Below are 24,848 nucleotides of genomic sequence, written 5' to 3'. Positions count from 1 at the left end.
ATTTTGTGAGCCGACTGACAACAGTTGTTTGCTCCACTCTTTTTTCCCTGCTCTGCAGGCCACGCCCAGTCCTTCCTCAGCTTGCAGGGCTCCACGCCCATCACAAAAAATGCATTTTTAATTCTGAGGTAGACTTGAACTGAAAGAGGGGGGTTTCATGACCCTTTAAACATTTTGGGTCATGTTATGCATGCTGCTAGATTGGATTTAAACTTTGTCATCAATAATCTTAAGTTTGGTTTGAGGATTAAAAGTAAAATGCTAACTTTTACCAGTCCTGATTTGAACAGAAGTGAAGCTATGTAATATCATTTAGATTTTGTAGAGATCTCTAAAATCCAAAACATCTATCTATCTATCTATCTATCTATCTATCTATCTATCTATCTATCTATCTATCTATCTATCTATCTATCTATCTATCTATCTATCTATCTATCTATCTATCTATCTATCTATCTATCTATATATATATATATACATATAATTTTTTTTTTTTTTTGCACATAAACTTTTATAAAATAAATCATTTTATTTGTAAAGACACTCAATCTATTGTTTTTGATATGCTAAAATTGACTAAACCACTTTAAGAGTATGCTGCATAGAGAACTTATTAGAAATAAAGGTAAAGAAATTATATTTTTAAAAAATAACATGTATAAATACATGCAAATAATAAATCACTATTACATGTCACTAGCGTGTGCACAAGCCAGGAGAATAAAAACAAAGAAAGCGCCATTTTTAAATACACAGCGAAGACATTACATCGTAATAATATACACATATAACAGCAAGCCATGGCCAACCTGAGCTCAAACCACAAAGCCAAAAAGAACAGAATCTGCCATTTCCCGTTGTTATTTATGAGACCGTCTAAAAGCGCTAGTGGTTTCACTTTCTCCAGAGAGCTCACGTGCGCTCAACACGCATCTATATTTGAAATAACAAACTTCTTGAGCTGATGATAATAACGTGCGCATGATTATTGAAGTTCTTCTGACATCCGATCCTTTAAGAAATAGATAAACATGTGAGTGAAGAGTGAAAAAACAAAGGAGAAGCCTGAAAAAACAAGGAGCAACGCACTGTACTGAACTGAATCATACCATTCAGTGCAAACAAAGCATTAAAAGTTCAGAAAGCCTATAAAAAAAAACGGTCATAGACCCGCCTTCATCAGAAAAGTGGTGGAAAATAGAGAAAGAGACTGATTTGAACATCAGGTGTGAATAAGAATGTGTCTCCTTTTGTGATACAATCAACTAAAACACATCTTAATATCAGGTATAAACAGGGCCATAACAACATCATTGTAATTCAACCCAATTAAACTTAACGAAAATCCACAAATAAAAAAAAAAAAACACCCCAAACCAACAAAGCTTCAAAGAACACATGCAAACCAACAAAACACTAGTCTATTTTCTTCTGAATGCTGCATAAATCACTCGGAGACTTCCTATCAGAGAAGTGCAGACAGTTGAAGCCTGAACATCTGCTCAGCCAGAGGGTGAAGCGAAGGAAATGTCAACTTAAGAAACACTTGTCCTTGACTGCGAGATTGATCCCTAAATTGAGAGGTGGGAGAAGTTCCATAGGCTTGTTATTGCTGTCACCGCCTCGCCATTGTGCAATGACATGGGCACAGAAACAGTTCTTGGCCCCAAATGAAGCATCAGTTATGCAAATGGAAGCAATTTTGCGTGAGTGGCAGATCGTCTTCCTGAAATGAGGATGGGCAAGGGATGGAAATGAAAAATGAAGGGGAGGCAGAGAAGAGGAGAGCCCAGCCAAGCTTGAAATGATTTAATTTAAGCGATGAAGGTTTGACTTTGATAAGTTTGCATTTTAATAATGGCCTTTGATCACTCCAGGGGTCCAGTAGTGGGGAAAATAGCACCGAAGCACGTGCGTATCTGGAGCCGACAAGCTGATAGACAGTAACCTCTGCAATACGCGAGTCACAGCTTGTAGTAAAGACGTGCCTGCCTGCTTGTCTCATGTTCTGTTTGGCTCAACCTCCCTGAATGAGTCTTGAAGGATTGTATTCGTTAAGTTGAGCAAGTGGTGTTTGGTGTCATCGGTACAAGACCATGAGGGAAATCTCATTTACAGGAGGTATGCAAGTTGGGTATATGATATATTAATTACCTGGAAAATATCATGACACTTTTCAAAGTTATGTAGATTTAGCCTTAAGATTGATGTCTGAACTTGTGAAACCTCAACAGAGAACGCTTTGCGCCTAGCATTTTTCTCTTTGATTGGTGTTAGTGACCAAATTGTTGACTGTTAAGTTTAATTCAAGTTTATTTGTAAAGGACTTGTCACAATAATTATTAATTCCAAGACAGCTTTAGGGTCTTGAAGGGTCACGAAACACCAATACACATTTTTTGGAGATCTTGACCGGTGTCTCTTTCTGAGTTAAGGGGTTTAGTGATTCTGACGAAATCTTCAACTTCGCCTTGTGATCCTATTTCCTCTAACCTTCTAAAGGAGACTTTCAACACAATAGGTTCTAATATCCAAGCAATTATTAGTTCCTGCTTCGTTTTAGGCACTGTCCCTGCAATTTTCAAGCATGCAGTTGTCCAGCCATTGCTTAAAAACCTAATGCCGAAAAAAATTGCTTGCATAACTTCCATCCTATCTCTAAACTGCCATTTCTGTCGAAAGTTTTAGAAAGAGCCGTATTACAACCTTTTTTAAAATCTTCCAATAAACTTGAACCTTTACTATCAGGTTTTACTATGCATCACAGTACTGAAACAGCTCTGTTAAAAGTGCTGAATGACTTACTGCTGTCTGTAGATGCTGGCAATGCAGTTATAGTTTTACTGGATGTGTGCTCTGCTTTTGATAGAGTCGATTATACCATCCTTCAGTCACGTCTGGAACATTGGGTGGGCAAAAAGGTAGCTTCATTGGTTTCAGTCATATCTGAAATACGGGTCTTTTTCAGTATCTGTTGGTCAGTTTATGTCAACATCTGTCCCTCTTTTGTGTGGTGTCCCCCAGGGTTCTATTATAGGTCCATTGCTCTTTAATTTATTTATGCTTCCTCTAGGTAATATAATAAGGAAACATAGCATCTCTTTTAATTTTTATGCAGATAAAAATTAGCTACTATCAGCTGAGGATCATCTTCGGACTTAAATCCATACTTTCATTTCAAGGAGAAAGTCATACATGCTTTTATCACAACTCGCCTAGACTATTGTAATTCTTCATATTTTGATCTCCCTCAATTTTCATTGGCACGGTAGCAGTCGGTTCAAAATGTGGCAGCTAGACTTTTAACACCAAAAAGCATGCTTCATCAGTTTTAGCTTCCCTTCATTGGCTTCCTGTTAAATTTAGATTTCAGTTCAAGATTTTAATTATTGTTTTTAAAGCAATGGGCAAGCACCTTCTTATATTTTTAATCTTATTAACTTACATTCAACTCCTCAATACCTTAGGTCGTCAAATAAAGATGTGATTTGTGTAAGTTCTTGCATCACAAATACTGAAGAGACAAAAAACGGCATGCATTTAAATCTAAATTAAATCATTAACAGCTAGTCTAGTTACAAATACACTACAAATATGTTTTGTAAATATGATTTATACAATAACAAGATCTACCAGCCTGATCTTATGAGGAAACGTAAGTATTTAATGTTTTGTCAGTTTAGTGGCTAATCCATACAAATTTGTACGAGTTCAGTTGTAGAAAAATGTACAGTTTTAAAAATGAGACGTGGTACCCAACCCCACCCCTAAACCCAAATTAAATAAGTAAATCATTCTAAATTGTACAAAGGAAGTCGCATAAATTTACACGAATTAGCCACCAAATCAAAAAGTTACAAATTGCTGTGAGATTGTGTTGGATGTACATTGTAATTTCTTACAATGTCAGTTCTGTTAAACTGTATATCATTTTATTAAACATTCTAATGAACGATTCACACATGAATCCGAGTATCTGTGTTTGCACTTGAACGTCGATGAAGAGCAGTGAATTGATGACCTTCACAGCCAATAATTTCTGTTGAGCATGTGAACACAACAGCCAATCATCAGTATAAGTACGTACTTAACAGCACTCAAATGTTAAATGGAAATTGACGTTTTTAAAATTTCAGTACCAATTGGTAACAAACTACAGTACCAAACTTGGTATCTATACTTTAGATAATGCTAGGCTGCATATAATATAGTGTGAAAAAGGGGACACAACAATAGAAATTTATAACATCTGTACTATGATTTGTCGGTTTAAGTCACTTTGCCAAAGCTAGATACCTTTTTTTTTTAAGACAATAGGCCTGAAATAAATATACAGCTTACTGCAGCCTACACAGTGTTATTGCACCACCAGTGGAAAAACTGGTTCAACTGTGTCCTTGAGTAAATATTCATATAACAAGATGCTTCAAAACATTCATTTGCCTGCTCCATCTTCCTCGTGATTTTCCTAACAGATTTCATTTGCACATTGACTTTCTGAGAGTAAAAGGAAAATTTAACTTGCTTATTCAGATACACATTGCTCTGAACTTTGTGCCAAAATACAATCTTGCAGCATTCTACACTCTCTGGCTAAACATAAACAGTACTAGACAATTTTTACATGACGTTTTGACAATAAGTGGCAGGACCTTTAATACCAAACCACTTCTAGGAAGAGAACATAAAGGATGTCCACTCCGGACATGACGTAACCTATAAATTGCAAATCAGCTCAAACAGTTTTGCATTACAGCTAGACTTTTGCAGGCTTATAACACATTACATTAGCTGAAAAAGAGCTATAGTTTTACAGCTAAAATATATTGGTTTTATTAAGTAAATGATGAAGGCATGGGAAAAAGTGCATAAGTGGATTTATACTTATTAAATATGGCTATTAATATTTAATAGAATCAGTATTACTTCTCTAAACGTATGCAGTCCTGTGCCAACACTTTATGGATTATTCATCCTGGTAATATTACTCCAACATAACCTCGGGATGTGCCTTGTTCTCGTTTTCTGTAATCTTGCCATGCTTCTCTGCGAGGTTTTTGTACATTAAAGGGATAGATCACCGGGAAAAAAAAAATTAATTCTCCATTAATTTTTTTTCACCCCTCACTTTTCAAACTTAGAGTTTCTTTCTTCTGTTGAACACAAAAGAAAATATTTTGAAAAATGATGGTTGCCATTAATATGACTTCCATATTCATTTATTTTTCCTATATGAATATATGCACTCTTTGTATTAGAATTAGAATTCTCTATTGTCTACACATATACATATACATAAACACAGCACAAACACAAGCTTCCTACAGCATGGATTACACAGTATAAAACACAACACTGGCTATTAAAACCACAAACAGCTTCACAATGTCACAGAAGAACATATAAACTAAATACCAAATCATCTTTGTATTAAAACGCCACATGATGGAGTGTAAATGATAAGGTAACTTTCATTTTTGGGCAAACTATTACTGTAAAGTCCCCAATAAGTTAGTGTTCCAAAAGTGGGACAAAATTTGCATTTAGAAGATATAAAAATCCAAAGCTTTCAGTGTGTAACTTCTGCCTAAATGGATCAAAGTTTGTTTGTTTTTTTTTTTACATCACCTCATACTTCCGTTTCTCATCAAATCTTCTGACCAATAAAATGTTCTTAAGTATCTGACATGTCTCACAGGTTTCTTGTTTGCTTTTCAATGATGCACTTGAGCCCAACCACTCTCACTGGCAGAGCTGTGATAAAAACAAAACACTATTATTTTTTAAGAACGAGGAGTTGTTCATGTTTCAGTTGAAATTACATTTGCTGGCCACTTTATTAGGTACACTTGACCAACTGCACATTAACTCAAATTTCTAATCATCAATTCCAATCACATGGCAGCAACTCAATGCATTTAGGCATGTAGACATGGTCAAGACGATCTGCTGCAGTTCAAACCGATTATCAGAATGGGGAAGAAAGGTGATTTAAGTGACTTTGAACGTGGCATTGTTGTTGGTGCCAGACGGGCTGGTCTGAGTATTTTAGAAACTGCTGATCTACTGGGGTTTTCAAGCACAACTATCTCTATAGTTTACAGAGAATTGTCTAAAAAAGCGTAAACATCCAGTGAGCGACAGTTCAGTGGGCGTAAATGCCTTGTTGATGCCAGAGGTCAGAGGAGAATGGCAAGACTGGTTACAGCAGATAGAAAGGCAACAGTAACTCAAATAACCACTCGTTACAACCATTTGAAGAAAAGTCTCTGAACACACAACACATCCAGGGCTACAGCAGCAGAAGACCACAATAGGTGCCACTATCTTCAGGTAAGAACAGGAAACTGAGGCTACAATTCACACAGGCTCATCAAAATTGGACAATAGAAGATTGGAAAAACATTGCCTGGTTTGATGAGTTTTAATTTCTGCAGCAACATTCGGATGGTAGAGTCAGAATTTGGCATCAACAATATGAAATTATGGATCCATCCTGCCTTGTATTAATGGTTTAAGTTGGTGTGGTTGATATTTTCTTGGCACACTTTGTGCTCATTAGTACCAATTAAGCATTGTGTCAATGCCTACCTGAGTATTGTTGCTGACCATAGCCATCCCTTTATGACCACAGTGTGCCCATCTACTTCCACCAGATATCATAAAGCACAAATCTCAGACCAGTTTCTTGAACATCACAATGAGTTCACTGTACTCAAATGACCTCCACAGTCACCAGATCTCAATCCAATAGAGCACCCTTGAGATGTGGTGGAAGGGGAGACTCGCATCATGGATCTGCAGCAACTGTGAGATGCTATCATGTCAATATGGACCAAAATCTCTGAGGAATATTTCCAGTACCTTGTCGAATTATGCCACAAAGAATTAAGGCAGATTTGAAGGCAAAAAGGGTTCCAACCCTGAACTAGTAAGGTGTACCTAATAAAGTGGCCAGTGAGTGTCACACATTGACCAAAAATGCAATTTTCAAAGAGCTTTGCAGGACCAAGGCTTGTAAACTTCAAAATAAAAGGGCAAGAGGAGGGTAACTAATAATTAATTTTACATTAAAAAAATTTAGTTATTTACAATTTAATACTGAAGTCACTATAACTTGGTGTACAAGAGGAAGGAGGTTGTTGTAGTCTAGATCTAATGTTGTGCAACACAGCCTTGAAAAGCCTGGAGAAATAAAGCGAATAGCAGCGCACACTCATGCAAACACCTTTACGTGCGCACACGGTTCACAGTTGAATGGGGTTAAATACATTATATACCGATGATTCAGACATCGTTTCTATTTTCCCAGCACAGCCGTCAAAGGTATGAAATATTCAATGAAAAGCCTTCTCTCTCCGACATCAGACAAGCACTTCACATGACAACTCGCCAACAAAAGTCTTCTATATCAAGACCACATACCGCATTTCAACCTCTCCCTGGTGTTCACAGCAGCGCCTTTCATCTTGCTGCTGACTGATTGTTGGACTCACTTCCGGCTAAATAAAAATGTGTCTCTCCTGCCTCTTAGATGATGTGCTGGAATGTAGCAGTGGCTACATTTAAAAGGAATTATAACTGAACCCTGGAGGCCTGGCAACCATATCAGTATTTCTGCAGCTCTGCAGCTGTCTACCAGCCAGAGCTCAGCTTCAGGGGTTACAGTCCCCCCAGAGACCCCACCCGCCCACCAAACCACAGACACAGAAAAACAACAAGACAGAGTCAAATGGTCTTCTTAAAAACAAAATAAGCAAAGAAATTAGATTCTTTGGAGAGGTAACAACTCTATTTGCGAGCGCCGCTTCAGCTGATTTAAATCAACTCAATTGGAACTAAACGGAACTGAGAGTTCTGACTGGCTTCTACATTAGGCCCTGACACACACCACCTTTGAACAAAGCCATTTCCTTCTGCATTCAGCGCAAAATTAAAAGAAAGGCCGGGCGTGCTAGACCTCACTGATGAAGATCATTGAAATCATTGTTCATTTCTTCGCCTCAGCAATAGCCTGGATGTGGGGCGACTATTCAGTTGGGAACAAAAAACTAATCAGAATGGCAAGCTATGCTATCTTATATGACATTACATCAAAACACAGCATGAACTCGCATTGCAATAGCTACTATTAACAATAGCTTTATAATGCCTTTCTATTAATGGCTAATTTTAAATATTACCCACAATTTTTAAACAACCACAGCTTTCCACCTGGTATTAACATGATTGAGTTTTTTTTTTTTGTTTTGTTTTTTTGTAAAATAATGAGGATATATTGGAGTAGTGGATCAAAATTACAACATAGAGATATTTTATCATTAGAAATGGTGTAAGGTTTCTGTAAATAAATTAAAAATGCTTTTAAAAGCACTATTATGTATTTTTGTTCCTTTTCCTCAACAATTGTATTGTAATTTATTGGTATTAGTACAAATGTACATTACAGTGGTTTTTATTATACAGGGTTCTCACACTTTCATGAACAGCGGATTCAAGGACTTTTTAAAACACCAATAATTTTAAATCAAGCACATTTGTACTTCATACTCCTACCATATGTAGTGCTCTGAAAGTCCTTACTGTACTTAAATTTCACTTACACTTAATATTTGCATTTAAATGTCATAGTAATGATAAACAGTCATGTTCAAAGAACTTGAATATAGTTTAGAGTTGAATTCAATACTGGTAATATTCAAATACGTTCTCTGAAATATTGATAAAATGACATTGTGTCATGGTTCTTGTGCAGGGTTTAAATTTGAAAATTTTACATTAAGAGTTTTGATTCAGTTTCTGAAAACAGAACAGTACAATTGTTGAAATATCACCATAAATTTTACATTCAAGCACTTTCAAGGACCTGTGTTTGTTTTTAAGTACTTCATCTAAAGCATTGGACTCAAACTCAATTCCTGCAGGGCCACAGTTCTGCATAGTTTGGCTCCAGCCACCTTCAAATCACACCTGCATAATAGTCTCTAGTAGTCTTGAACACTTTGATTCTTTGGATCAGCTGTGTTTGATTAGGGTTGAAGCAAAACTGTGCAAAGCTGCGGCCCTCCAGGAATCAAGTTTGAGTTTATTAGAGCTTCAATTTACTAGAACTTCTATGTTAAGCTGCTTTGACAATATGAATTTGAAATATGAATTGAATTCCATAGCTTTTTGGATGTTAAAATCAGCTCGTTATGCTACTTGATGTTGCAAACTGATTATTTCTTATTATATAATTATTTTTATGTATAGACATAAACTCACTTGGCCATTTATTATTAACAAGGGAAGATTTAACCAATAAGAAAGGTAAGCGGCTGCTTAGGGCCCCAGGACATCTAGGGCCCCCCAATAAACAACTAAGAGTTTAAATTATACTTATAAATTATATATAACATCATTTTCTATCATATTTTGTATAGTGACAGTCAAACAAACACAATTCTTACATCAATAAATAATATTTAATATAAAATAAAAAATTATTATTACACTCAACCATTATTATTAACTCAAACCATTTGAGGAAATCAATTGCAACAAACCATTTAAGTTCAAAAACAAATCCTAATGAGTACTGTAATCCATTTGAGTAAATGAAGCAATTTGAGGTCAGTAAAATCCAACTAGATTTTTAAAGATTATTAAAGTTCTACTACTAGATTATTAAAGTTCATTGAGACTAGCTTTGAGGCTGGCTTGAGAAAGCTTGTGGGTAATAGTTAATTTAGTTTAAAACAGTTTTAAAAATTATGAAAAGTCAGCGCAATAGCCTAGTGGTTAGCGCGCCGACATATGGTGCAATAGCACATCAAGGCTTCGCGAGTTCGAATCCCGGCTCGGCGACATTTAACTACCCTACCCCCTCTCTCTCTCTCCCACTTCGCTTCCTGTCTTAATACTGTCCTATCTAATAAAGGCAAAAAGGCCAAAAAATAAAAAATAAATAAATAAAAAAAAATAAATAAATAAAAATAAAAAGTATGAAAAGAGCTAGTATGAATTAGCATGTTGTTAGTATAATTCAAGCATGAAATAGCTTATTAGAATGATTCTAGCATAAATTAGCATATTGGTAACATGAATTTAGTATGAATTAGCATGTTGTTAGCATGATTTCAGTATGAATTAGCATGTTGTTAGCATGATTTTATATGAATTATGCATGATATTAGCATGATTTATTATAGATTAGAATGCTTTTAGCATGATTCTAGCATGAATTGGCATTTTTTTACATGTTTCGACCATGGATTAGCATGGTTCTATTATGGATTAGCATGATTCTAGCATGGATTAGCATGTTGTTAACATGATTCCAGTGAGAACTAGCATGTTGTTAGCATGATTCTAGCCTGAATTAGCTTGTTAATTCTAGTATGTTTGGTATGTTACTAGCATGATTCCAGTATGAATTTACATGTCATTTGCTTGTTTTAGTTGGATTAGCATGTCATTGGCATTTGAGTAGCATGTTGCTAGCATGATTGTCATATTAGTAGCATGTTATAGATAGATAGATAGATAGATAGATAGATAGATAGATAGATAGATAGATAGATAGATAGATAGATAGATAGATAGATAGATAGATAGATAGATAGATAGATAGATAGATAGATAGATAGATAGATAGATAGATAGATAGATAGATAGATAGATAGATGCTAGCATGATTGGCATGTCACTAGCATGTTAGAATTATTAGCAGTTGATAGCACAGCTTTCACAAGCCAGCCAAATAAATGGAGAACTCGAACCAACTTAGTACCGTAAGACCCAATAGGTTAAGGCAACTCAAATCGTTTGAGGAAACCGATTGCTACAAACCATTTGAGTTAAAATAACTAATCTATATGAGTACTGTGAACTTACTCCATTTAATTTGAAGTAATGAGGTATTTAATTAACTCATTATCTTCAACACTTTTCACTGTTCAAAACTCTTTTTAAATGAGTAGAAATAACTCATTTAAAAAATATTAAGTCAATTTTGAGTTAACCACACTCATTTCATTTGATAACGTTGACTGTTTGGTTTTACAGTGCATAATAATAATGTGATGTTATGTATGTATAATATTATAAAATAAAAATATCCACCACCCCAATCATGGAGCTGTCCAGCAGTCAAATTTATAAATAAAAAAATATATTATTTTTAGTTGTAAATTAATTTTAAGAAAATAAATGACTGAAAATGTAGACCTTCCATTAAGGTAAAACCAACATAGGTTAGCCCTATATGCGTAGCCCTATATGCGTTTCTGGAGACCGCAAATTATAAAGCCAAAGCTACAAATGGCTGCATTTCATTTTTAAAATAAACGATACGGGGCGGTAGGACACAATTCCTTTTTGCGCTTACCAGCTGACAGCTTACCTCTATATGAACAGCTTTCCCACTGTTACCAGTTTGTCCCGTTATCTCGCAATATACATCAGCGGACTTGAGTTGAAGAGAGTCTGATGAAGAACGATTTTCAGAGAGCAGATAAGACAAAATCAGAATCCAAAAAATAAAATAAACAAGTAAATAACAGGGTGAGAATGTGGTCAAATCTATCTAGATAAAAATCAAACGAGAGCTTTTCTTATTCTAGATTGCTTTTTAACAATTGTTGGTTGGGTTTAGGAAAGTGGGTGAGCGAGTAAATCAATACAATTGGTTGGGTTTAGGAAAGGAGGAGGGTGGGTCAGTAGAGCATTCAGTCAGTCAGTCGACAGCGGTCTCTGGTGGGTTTACGCGAGAACAGTGGGACATTTTCAGAATGAACTTGGGTTGGATAAAACATAGAAAAGAAGACTGAGTGACATATAAAACAGCCGAATAAATATAAATTAAATAAAGGTAGAAAGAGTGCATAGGACTTGTGCCCCGTGGCTGGAGTTGCTTAGGGGCCCCAAATCACTTAATCCGCCTCTAATTATTCCAAATCATTTCTCCCATAAACAACTCAATCAACAGCTCCAAAACAATCACAAAAACACTTCTATATTGCATAATAACATTAAAAAACATCATTATTATAAACATCAAGCCTAACATCAACTTATAAAGCTGGTGAAAGTACACTCAAGTACGCTCGAACATCTCTCATTCAGCACAAACCTTTTCCATACTCGATCTTTACAAGTAGCAGCATGTTAAAGAAGAAAAAAAAACTTAGCATATATACTACAGCAATTTCTCCTGTCATGCATTGTGTTTGTGTAGTTCATTCCTAGGTTACAGTCTAATCTCCAGTTTATTCATCTCCTCGTTAAAACTAGCATCTGCTGGGGTAAGGGTTTCTCCCCCCCACCCACCCCTTAGGCTTTCTCCCATGGGCCATCTGCTTCCTAACTCCTACAAACACACTTACACTCAGTCTGACTTGAACCCTCTGCATTTTTAATGAGGTTTGCTACTGAGTAGAACAGCTTGCGGGGCTGCAGTGGCCGGGGGGCAGGACCTACGAGAGTGAACTCATCTCTCTATAGGCCTGCCAGAAAACACTAGGTCTACAGAGGAGGATCAGCAACGTCTTTTGTAATTGCCCTGCACTGTGGGACTCTTTAAAGCTCAGTGACACCACAAGCAAGGAGGAGGGATAAGAAAACCATGTATGGTCGATTAAGTAGGGGGAAATGTGGACTAAGTGTACGCATAGCTGACCAGCATTTTTCAGCTGACATAACCAATAATGATATTTCTCCAGCTGATGCTTCAAGCTAATGGGCCTTATGCTTAGTGATTTATTACAGCAAATCAAAAGAATGGTTTTATTTTGCTGGTGTTTAACATCTTAAAGTTAGTCTGTGTCTTGTCAGCGTTGTGCCTTTGGTTACAAAAAAAAAACAAGGAATATAAGAGAAGCGTAATGCTGAATGTGCAGATGCCACTGGTTCAATCAGCGACACTGGTTTGGTTGTACATGTTGCTGTCGTTACCAGTCTTGTACACATCAACATCAACGTCAGGTGCGCCCTGGAGGGTGAGTACATTTATGAATATGTAAATATTCACAGTAAGACAGAGGATGTGAGGCTAGTGAGGTAGAGAGGATACTCGTATAAGCTCATATAACAATTTTCACATTCTCTTAATCACAATGATGATGGCAACACATTTTTAATAACATATAAAGTAATCATTCTTCCAAAAAAATATATATCAAAGGGCACCTGTGATGAATATCATCTTTTGGAAGCTGTTTGGACAGAACTGTGTGTAGGTAGTGTGTCAGTTATATTGGGATGATAAAAACCTGACCTGAACTTGGAGTGATAAAACCTGATAAAAATTTCCTGACATTAAAATAGGATCCAAACCCTTATCATTTAGTGGTCCACCGCAACATGAGGTAGGAGTCTGGTTTCCCTGCTCACTAAATTGATTGACAGCTGCGTATTACAATGTCTCAGAAGGAATACATATAATCTTGCAACAAGACAGGATGTGCCAATAGTATCTGGATGCAGCCTTTATGATGCAAGCTGAAATTGCATCACTCAGCGATGCATTGTCAGACACAATGCACTCAAATGGAGTGAGTGATGTCACTGTGACAGGTAGGGTTAGGGGTGGGGTTAGGTTAGGTTGAACGCAGCTCAGATTGCACTGCACCCGGTCTGCATCCAGACCCCTCTCGGACGTGCGCAGAGCAACTGGAATTAAAAGATCAGTTCAGCTCTCTGTGATCATCAATCATCATCAAATGTGATCAAGGATGAGTTTAAAGTTATAATTTTAAAATGTTTTAAATCGGTGTATGTTTGTAATGAATTACAGGCATTTACTTCAGCTTTACTTCATTACCACAGCCTTGTGTCAGTACAATTATAGAAGAACATGCTTCAATCTTGGTGTGTGGACATTCAGTTAAGTTTATTTTGTACATTAACATAACGGATATCAATCCAGCAGTGTATATTAATGCGAATTCTGTCACATTTGCCAAGTAAAAACAGTGCAAAGTTAAACGCATGCACTTTGAACTTTTCTAACGACATTGTGTGTGATTCATTGTTGCAGCTCCACAACAAATACATCAAATAATCATTGGGAAAGTTCTTACTGTAATATTTCTCACAAATGTTAAGCGAGAACTGCTTCTTCATGTTTGTCACTGTGTTGTTTATCTGAAGCACGAAGCTGGAAATTGAGGCACAGTCTGACAGGCACGCGGGAACAGTGGGTGGGGAAAACTAGCATTAAAGGCACAGGCAACAAAAAATCTTTACAATGTTTAGAGCAGGAAATTCAACATTCTAAAAGGTCTAATAAATAATCTGATGGGTGTTTTGAGCTGAAACTTTAGACACATTCTGTAGACACAAGAGTCATCTTAAACCTTAAAAAGGGGTCAAAAAGGCACCCTTAACATTGATGCACCAATGGCATTATTTGACTTCTTTTACAGGCTTTTGTTTGTCATTTACACACAGAAATGAAAGAATCTTCATGACAGCAGATAAAAAAGTTTGATTGAATTATGAATTATGACAGAAATATATTTTATAACTTTCTGAAAGAGTAATAATAATAATAATAACAACAACAACAATAATAATAATAAAAGTAAGAATAATTTAACATACAATTGCCGTAGTTGTTCTTAAATGTTTTATTTTGAGGGACTAAAATCATTGATTTAAGAGGAAAAAAAATGTACATTTCATAACATAATTTAACCCAACTGTTGAGTTTGTCCATATTTACACCATATTTGATAAAATTACCTGCATTCTATTTTTCTTTTTTACATTGATAGGTTTTACTATTAAAACTGTGTTGTTGTTGTTGTTGTTGTTGTTGTTGTTGTATTTTCTCTTAAATAATTATTACATTTATTTTAAATTAAATAATGATTCAATTGAATTTCATCACACAAAAAAAAGTTTTAAATATCTTTTGAAAACACTTAAGTGTTCATGTTACAGATGTTCCATATACTTACTATACCAATTATAATAAATTACACATTATTACACATAACTAACCCTAAATCTATCCCACATTCTGGCCCCAACCATACAGTAAGTGCATGTAATTAATTCATATTGCTCCACATTTTAAACAATAGCAACTAAAACAGAGACACCTTAAAATAATTCAGTGGATTTTAAAGAAATATTTGGCAAGAAAAGGAACCCCCAAATTTTATTCTAAAAGTCAACAATATTTTTGTAAGTGAGGCGACACGGTGGCTCAGTGTTTAGTACTGTCGCATGTTTGCTTGTTCTCCCCGTTTTGGCATGAGTTTCCTCCGAGTGCTCCAGTTTCCCCCACAGTTCAAAGACATGCACTATAAGTGAATTGAATAAACTAAATAGTGTATGTGTGTGAATGTGAGAGTGTATGGGTGTCTACTGGGAACTGGGATGCAGCTGGAAGGGCATCTGCTGTGTAAAACATATGCTGGATAAGTTGGCGGTTCGTTCCACTGTAGCGACCCCTGATGAGTAAAGGGACTAAGCCGAAGAAAAATGAATGAATTTTTTGTAACTAATTCAGATCTAATCTAATCAATCTGGTAGTACTTGGATACACAAAGAATTTATGACTATTTCTTTGGAAGGTCAGGAACAAACAACTCCAGAACACTGCCACACTTTCTATTTTTATAAACAGCAGTGCTTCTGCAGTACACTATTCATTCATTTAACAGATTTGAAAAAATATACAACTAACGTGTAATACAGCACTTCTTAAAACCCTTTCACCGGGTGTCTCAACAAATAATAAAAGTAAAAGGAAGTGCTTACAGATGAGATGCATGATAAGTTAAATATATACAGTATAGCACACAGAATGATCCAATGCACTGAGGGAACAAGGGTGAATCACAAATCAGTTATGCGCTCCTTATCGCCATAATGATGAATGAGCAGTAAGACTAACTCCTGACTAACAGAAAAGCAAGAAAGAAACGTAAAGCAAGGCTGAGGTTTCTCTTTTGCAATTTCATCATTCTCTCGGTTCGACACGCTGCCATGCCTCCTAATTCATGGGTGAAGGAGAAGGCGCTGAGATCATCTTCGTGTCCTAACCTAAGGGCATGATGAAGGGCTCTACTCTGACTTGATTCATTAGGACTCGTTGTAGCCTCTCGCTCTGCTGTGCACTTATGTGTGCACAAGTGAAACTGACTGGCCTCCAGTGAAGGACAGCCAATGATGAATGAAGGAGCAGAGGCAGAATTCACACTCGATGTTTGTGTGACGAGAAAATGGGGTGAAAGTTGCATGGGGGTAAAGAATTTACTGAGATCGCAATTTAAAACACATTGTTATAAAAGTAGATTCTTATGATTTCCGCAGTGTGGAAAAAGTCATGTCAGTTATATATAAAGAGGAGTTACACATCGGTTACAATGCAGGTTTGGATGCATAAATTAAAAGTTGTTACAGTAATTCAAGTCTGATGTGGACTTTTGAAGTCTACTTAAATATGAAGTCTGTATGTTTTGCATGTGTGAATTAAATACATGTCAACAAATATTTGCATTTCAGAAAGAAATGAATGGATCTTTATGACCGAATTAATGGATTCTTTATCAATTTTATTTTGACAAATATTTGCATTTGACAGAATTTAATGGTTCTTTATGACAACCCTTTAATATAAATTTTTGGTTGAACACCAACAAATCTTGACCAAAATATATTGCTACTGTACAATCAAATCAACTTTTCAAATGATTGCTAGTAGTATTAATACTTGATACTTTTATTAAATATTAATATGTATAATATTATACAATAATATGTATACAGTTTACACAGTTGGTCTTCCATGTTTAATTTTGCAGGAGTAGAGTGACATTTTTGCATGTGTAAATTAATTATGCGTCGACAAATATTTGCAATTGGCATAAACTAATGGATCTTCATGACAACCTATCAAAATAAATGTTTTGTTTAATGCCAACAAACTTTGACGGAAATATATTGTTATTGTACAGTTAAATTACCTTTTCAAACGATTACTAGAATTGTACAGTCAACTTTTCTAATGGTATTGCTATTGTACAGTCAAATTAACACTTGTAATATTACTTAAGACTTGAATTAATAATAATTTATATAGATAATAAATAATTTATACAGTTGTTCTTTCGTGTTTTATTTTGCAGAAGTGACATGGTTTTGCACGTGTAAATTAATTACGCGTCAACAAATACTTGCACTTGACATAGAAATCAATAGATCTTGATGACAACCCATTAAAATTAACATTTGGTTTAACGCCAACAAATTTTGACTAAAATGTATATTGCTGTTGTAGTCAAATGACCTTTTCAAATAATTACTAGTAATATTAAAACTTAAACTTGAAATGATTGACACAGTCTTTCTTCCCTGTTTTATTTTGCAGTACTAAAGTGACTAACTTGAGGAAAAAAAATAGACACACTTCTAAAAAAATGATGTTATTAATATATTGGTTGTCTATTAGGACATATAAAATTTTATTTTATTCTACATCCATAATCCTACCTACTATCTATAAGAAAATGATTAGTAGTTTATTGAGCAAAAAGTTTCAGTTGATGGTGCATTAACGGCAAGATTGAAATAAAGGGTGTCCGAAAAACTGACCCAACTGGTGAGCTTGAGCATTTTTACTCTATACTTTGGGTTGAAAGAAATGACATACAGTTCAAGTCAGAATTATCAGACTCCCTGTTTATATTTTTCCTTATTTTCTGTTTAACGGAGAGAAGATTTTTTTCAACACATTCTAAACAAAATAGTTTTAATAACTCATTTCTAATAACTAATTTATTTTAACTTTGCCAAGATGACAGTAAACAATATTTGACTAGATGTTTTTCAAGACAATTCTATACAGCTTAAGGTGACAATTAAAGACTTAACTGGGTTAATTAGGCTAACTATAGGCAGGTTAGGGTAACTAGGCCAGTTATAATAGTTTGTTCTGTAGAGTATTGAAAAGATATATACCTTAAAGAGGCTAATAATTTTTGTCCTTAAAACGGTGTTCAAAAAATTAATAACTGCTTTTATTCTAGCCAAATTAAAACAAATATGATTTTCCCAAAAGAAAAAATATTATCATACATACAGTGAAAATGTCCTTGCTCTTTTAAACATTATTTGGGACATATTTAAAAAAGAAAAGAAAACTCAAAGAGGGGCTAATAATTCTGACTTAAACTGTACATACAAAAAAATATATGTGTGCTGCTTGTTCAATCTAAATTGAAATGACCAACCAACACAATTCTGTAGATTTTTTTAGGAGAAACCTATTTTTTATGTTTAATCCTCTTACAATTGTTAAGTTAATTGATTTGTCTCGGTACAACATGAAGGAATTGTGTGAAACCCTGCATTTTTACAGTGTACATTTTACATAATTTGTCTCTTTATGTGTTTGTTGTATTATGAAACTACTGCCCTGATTTAATTGCCCCTGGTGGGATTAATAACGCTGTTAAACCTTAAACCTATAGATTTTAGTGTTAGAATCTGTAAATAGAAAATATTATTAATTTCTAAAACTCATCTAATCCACTAAAACACAATCTAGAGTTTTGATATGAAATTTAGGGGAATAAACAGATTTCATAGGGCACTAGAAACGACAAACAACACAAATACAAAACGATAACTGACAGTAAGAGGCAGTTTTCCAAATCGTAGAAACGTACACGTTCAGGCGTTTTGTAGCCTATATAGCGCAAAATGTCGATATTTTGAATGTCAAGTCTTTTTTAAGCTTTTAAAGTGGCCTTGAGTGTGTTCTGAAACAAAATTGTGTGCTATACAAAAAAAGGACACAAGACGCCTTAGGGCTGAACAACTCACTTTGTGACGGCTCTCCGCGCGGTGATGCTGGCGACGATGATGCTCTCGGGTCTTGGCATCGCCACAGCTTTAAACGTGCCCTTCCAGAACTTCTCAAAAAGCTGCTTTTCTCCCAAAAGTACGCCAGCCATGGTCTCAATGTGGTTTTGGTGAAAACCGAAAAGAGCCAAACGGGTTTCTGAAGTAGTTTCGACGAATCCTAAACAGCCTGTTTAATGCTGTGCGTAGGCGGCTCCACGAGGGAGCTGTCCAAGTTCTGAAACCAACGGATTGTTTCAGGAAATCAAGAGTCTTTTATTTGTGTCTTCCTCCAGTCAAGGAGTCCGTTTTAACTTCTTTATTGGAGAGTCCGTTTCTTTACGTTCCCCCCATCTGCACCGGAGCTTCTATTTATCGGCTCGTCGTCTTTTCATTCCTCTCCGAGCTCCTCGCCTTCAAATCAATTTGAGAGCAGACCTAAATCCCTTATTTTGCGCGTTTTAAATGATCCAATCAACTCCAGACAGAAAATAAATGAGGATGCGTAAGTCCCGTGTCAGCGTATATCTGTGCGAAAGAGTTGTGACAGTCTCGGCTGATGGTGGCTCGTGCGCGTCGCGATGTGAAGAGCTCGACTGATGGTGGATGGGTTTTGTTGCGCACACCTTGTGACGTTAAAGAAGAGGAAAGACTGGGGGTCTAACAGGTCACGGGGAGCGTGCACATCCCTCCCTGCTCGTGCTCTCTCTCTCTCTCTCTCTCTCTCTCTCTCTCTCTCTCGCGATCTGGGACTTGGACAAAAGACTGCGCCTGTTGCCTTAATCAGCATAACAAAAGAGGCAGGGGTCGGCGCGGAGGCAGCAGACGGAGCATGTGTCAGGCACAATACTTCCGAGGCAAAGCATTTCCCCCCTCCATCAGCCCTCAGGGGCCCCACAGTAAACCATCCCCCTCCCTCTCACAACAACCACCTGTCACTGAAACCCCACCTGCACCTGCAGAGCGCACAGGTGATGGTAATGCAAACAAAAGCAACAGGCCGACTCATAAGCTTTTGTATCCGTGTGTGCTACTCATTGTTATTCCCATGTCAAAAGCCAATGCAGGTGAAAAGTTTGGGCTCTGCGATTTATACTTAGATTAATGGTTATTTTAAAACATTAAAACTACGTTAATCAATCAAATCACTAAATTGCTATTAGGAAAGTGAAAATGTTAACATATAGAATTCTTAGATTTTATTTACTCATTCATTCATTTCCTTCAGCTTAGTCTCTGATCCATCAAGGGTCGCCACAGCGGAATGGTCCACTAACTATGCAGCATATGTTTTACACAGCAGATGCCCTTCCAGCTAAATTGCATTATGAGAGCTTGATCTCTCCTTCATCAACATTTGATGTAAAAAGGTTAGAAAATAAAAGTCTTTTATTTACATTTCTATTAGTTTGAAGTGATTTATTGTCTGGGTTTGTTTTATAAATTACTGTTCAAAACCAGTAATAAATTACCCATGTTTTCTCAGTTATTACCCAATTCTCTATATATTATTCCTTAAACAATGTATTGTTTCAAACTACTACAATGTCAATAAATGTCACTTTGTTAAACTGCAGTTACATTTTTAAACATAAAAAGTCAACAGAGCAGAGTTTAGAAAAGTCAACAGAGCAGAGCAGAGCTGAAATCAAGTCAACTTTATGGTAATAAGCTATGACGTGGTTTGGCGGCAAGTTATCAGTATACAGTATTCAACTGCTTGAGAGGATTCCAAAGAACACAGTCCTATAAACTTTGGTTTCGACCACAGTTATTCCCAAGGATTTGAATATTGCAGCCACCAGATATCCAGTTATTAACAATGTTTCTTACAGGGACACAATTGAAAAAACTTAATGGCGAGTTACTGATGTGCATTAATACTATATATGTTTATCTTTTTTCAATCAATCAATTAAAATGGTATTGCTGCTTTAGAATAAAGAATAAGAATAAGAATAAGAATAAGATTTTTTGAAAAATCTACTTTTCCAAGCTGTTTGGACAGACTTATGTGTATGTATAGTGTATAGATTGTGATATTGGGGTGATATAAACACACCCGGTCCTTTTTTTTTTTTTTCTCAATTGAACAACATAAAAACGGTGGACCAATTGGAGTGGTTTTCAGAACGACCGCAACTTGACGTAGGAGTGCAGTCCCCCCGCCCACCAATATTGATTGATAGCAGCGTATTAACATGTCTCCGTAGTAATGCGTATAATCATATCAAACAGACAGGATGGCACAAAGCAACCAGGAATAAAAGGTCTGTTCAGTTTGCTAGAATCATAAATCATCATCAAATGTGATCAAGAGTGAACTTTGTAACGACATTGTGTGTGACTCATCATTGCAACTCCACAACAAATGCATTAAATGCTCATACTCACAAACGTTATGAGACATCTGCTTCTTTTATGTCTGTCTGTCTCTGAAGCAGCTGAGAGAGGAGATTAATGCACACTGACAGGCAGGTGGACACGGTGGGCCTGAAGGACTAGCCTTAAAGGCGCAGTACACCAACACCGCTAGCTAATGGTCAGAGCTCTAAAATAGAAACTTATGAAAGGTATAATAAATAATATTATGGGTGTTTTCAGCTGAAACTTTACAGACACATTCTGGAGACACAAAAGACTTATATTAAATCTGGAAAAAGGTGTAACCTAGGTGCCCTTTAAGAAATATGGACATACTGGATAAATGGAGCAAAGCCGCACAACACTGAACAACTTGGTCCTCCATAGTTAAATGAATTTGACTAAAGGCATGCAACATTTTCATGGTAGACAGCACATTTCTATGCGGGATTGTACAGTGAGTGGTTTGCTGATATGCTGCAAATGGCCCCGCTTTAAATACCAGATCAATGTAGTGAATTTTGACGCTCTCGCTGCCTGGGCCGTAAAGGCAGACAGCGTTTTCGCCAGAGTAGCCAGAGCAAAATTTTGACGCTCTTGTTGCCTTCGGTGTGTACCCACAGTAAGTTCAATGTAATGGGCAAACTCACAACACTGTAAAAATGCTGGGTTCCACAAAATTGATTCATACTGGGACAAGAAACTAAGTCAACTTGTTTGTTGTTACACATTTAAGTAGATTAAACAAACTATTAAGTTGTAGCAAAAGGTTGCAAACAATATGGGCTAAATTTAAACAAAAAAAAAATTTAAGTTGATCATTACTAAATATAATTTGTTTGTTTGTTAGTTAAAATCAGCCCATATTAATTGTTTCCAACCACTTACCTTTAAACAATTTAGTAAATCCAATGAATAATTTTTTTCACTGTGCATAGAAAACAACACCAAAGATATCTACTTGAAGCAAAAAAGCAGCTTTCACACTAATTCAAATGAACTGCACTGACAGAGCAACCACACCACAGTTCCTTTTTAATCCAACCAAATCTTCCAAGTGTGAAGACACCCTATTAAAAGCTTTAAGATATAGATTTTTCAACAAAATGTGGAGTCCAATTGTCTTACAATTAAAAGCCATTCAAAGCAAAGCTAGTCTATACACTCCCTGTCTTGTCGTTGATCCCAGTTGTAAGAACAACAAATAATAACTTTACTTCTAGATGATCATTTGGAAAAGTGGGAGAAAGTAGATTTCTCTGATGAATCATCTGTTGAACTGCATCCCAATCAACACAAATACAGCTGAAGACCTACTGGAACCCGCATGGACCCAGGACTCTTACAGAAATCAGTCAAGTTTGGTGAAGGAAAAATCATGGTTTGGGGTTACATTCAGTATGGGGGTGTGCGAGAGATCTGCAGAGTGGATGGTAACATCAACAGCCTGAGATATCAAGACATTTGTGCTGCCCATTACATTACAAACCACAGGAGAGGGCAAATTCTTCAGCAGGATAGCACTCCTTCTCATACTTCAGCCTCCCCATCAAAGTGCCTGAAAGCAAAGAAGGTCAAGGTGCTCCAGGACTGAAACACGTTAAAGATAATTACAAAGATTCTTGATGAACTCTGGGAGTCCTGCAGGAACACTTTCTTTGCCATTCCAGATGACTTTATTAATAAGTTATTCAAGTTATTGCAGAGATGTATGGATGCAGTCCTTCAAGCTCATGGGAATCTTGCACAATATTAATTCTTTTTCCACTGCACCATGACTTTATATTCTATACTGTACATTATCTCTGTTAAGTGACAAGACTTCTGTCTAAGCAAATTCAGAACTTACTGTCCTACTTAAAGAATTAAATATGAAAGGCATGATCATATTTTATTTAGGTAAAATAAGGGTAATCTAGAGGCCTTTGCCTTTCATATAAACCACTTCTAATCCCAAATGATCAACTAGAAGTTATTATTTGTTGTTCCTAAATCTTTGATAGGCGACAAGACTTTTGTCAGGTAGTCTACATTATGTAGCGAAAAAAAATCTAGCCCCTTTATTAGTTTTTTTAAATAATTTTGGCATCAGTATGTAAATTAAATAATGTTTCATTTAATGTAAAACACATACAACACAGCTCCAATGCATTGCAAGTCCCCTTAGAAAAACAAAGCTGTTAGTTTGCTTTTTCATAGAATTACTCATGACATCTCCTCATATTTTCCTTTCTCATATTAAGAGGCATACACTTTTGGCTGTCATAGCATCTCTATTTTCTCCCTGCTATCATGTCCATTACCACAGAAGCCTGGCTGTACTCCTGTCACCACATGAAACAGAATTGTGGGAAACTGCTCAATCCCGTCAGCTTTTGTTTAATTCCAGTAGTCAACATGTCAAGAGATGGGATGCTCCGTGCAGAGCATAAGGAGGGGGGAAAGGGCTACATAAATCACTGACAGAAACAAACTAGCATGAAACATCATTCTGGATACAAACTGCCATGGCAAGATGTTGATTCATATTTAATTTCCTTTGAGTGCATTCCTGCATGAAATATCGTCCAAATGCAAATTCCTTTTGATAACTTTATACTGACGGCTGAGAGAATGGCCTGACGTAACTGTCATCTCTTTTGTTTCTTCTGTTATTCATTACTAATCGTGTGGCACGATGCAATTCAAAAACATATGCATTTTAATTTGACTTCTGTGAGGAAAAATGGAAGCTGCATCAGAAAATGTCACACTCAGGGTATTTTCACAAAAACGATAATAAAAAAGTTTTCTTTTGCTTTTACTTTTAGAAGTTTCACAGATGCCAAAAATGACTAAAATGCTTAAGCATCTCAGGTCATAGTTGAAGATGCTAGTTTATAAGCAAACACTAAGCCTGCACACAGAGTTTTAGTCTGTACACAGTTGAAGCCATAAGTGTACATACACTAATAAAAGGAACACAACCATTTTTTTTTATATGTCTGCTGTTAAATCATACTAAACGTTTACTATTTTAGGTATGTTGGGATTACCTAAATCATTTACATTTGCTAAATGCCAGAATAATGAGAGAATTTGTTATTAATTTCTAGATAATTAAAAGTTAACATACAATAAAATTATTATGCCTCTGAAAAAGCTCAGATGATGGTGTCAAGGTTTTGGAAGTTTCTGATTGGCTAATTGACAACATTTGAGTTAATTAGAGGCACAACTGTAGAACAGTATTTAAGGAAAACCTCAAAGACACTGCTTACTTTTATGGCAACATGGGAAAATCAACAAGCCAGAATCAACAAAAAAGATTACAGTTTGCTAATTTACACTGGAAAAAAAGAATAATTTTGGAGACATGTCCTGTGGTCTGATTGAACAAAGATTGAACTGTTTGGCCATAATGGCCAGTGTTGCATTTGGAGGACAAAGGGAAAGCTTACAAGCCTAGGAACACCATACCAACTATGAAGTATGGGGGTGGTAGCATCATGTTGTAGGGTTGTTTTGTGAAAGAAAGAGCATTATGTAGAAATACTGAAGCAACATCTCAAGACATCAGCCTGGAAATTAAAACTTGGCCACAAAGGGACCAAACGGACCATGGCCCCAAGCATACTGCCAAATTAGTTAAAATGTGATTTAAG

General features: G+C 36.0%; 1 protein-coding gene across 12 annotated transcripts in view; it reads right to left on the bottom strand.

Annotated features, from left to right (window-relative positions):
* Window positions 1-24,848, bottom strand: part of srrm4 (serine/arginine repetitive matrix 4) — a 763,243-nt gene that overhangs the window by 122,298 nt on the left and 616,097 nt on the right. For 2 of the 12 annotated variants that reach the window (XR_012406131.1, XR_012406136.1), the window contains exon 1: window positions 18,823-19,425. The exons of 9 other annotated variants lie outside the window; for them this stretch is intronic. Coding sequence is in view for 1 of the 3 variants with exons in the window: in NM_001423807.1 (NP_001410736.1) it covers window positions 18,823-18,953 (131 nt within the window). In the remaining 2 variants the exon portion in view is untranslated. Of the gene's footprint in view, window positions 1-18,822; window positions 19,431-24,848 lie in introns of those variants that run through there. One more of the 12 variants, NM_001423807.1, reaches the window with a different exon arrangement.

Source organism: Danio rerio, chromosome 5 (genome assembly GCF_049306965.1).
Source record: "Danio rerio strain Tuebingen ecotype United States chromosome 5, GRCz12tu, whole genome shotgun sequence".
Taxonomy (NCBI): Eukaryota; Metazoa; Chordata; class Actinopteri; order Cypriniformes; family Danionidae; genus Danio; species Danio rerio.
This window is presented reverse-complemented; position numbering and strand designations above follow the sequence as displayed.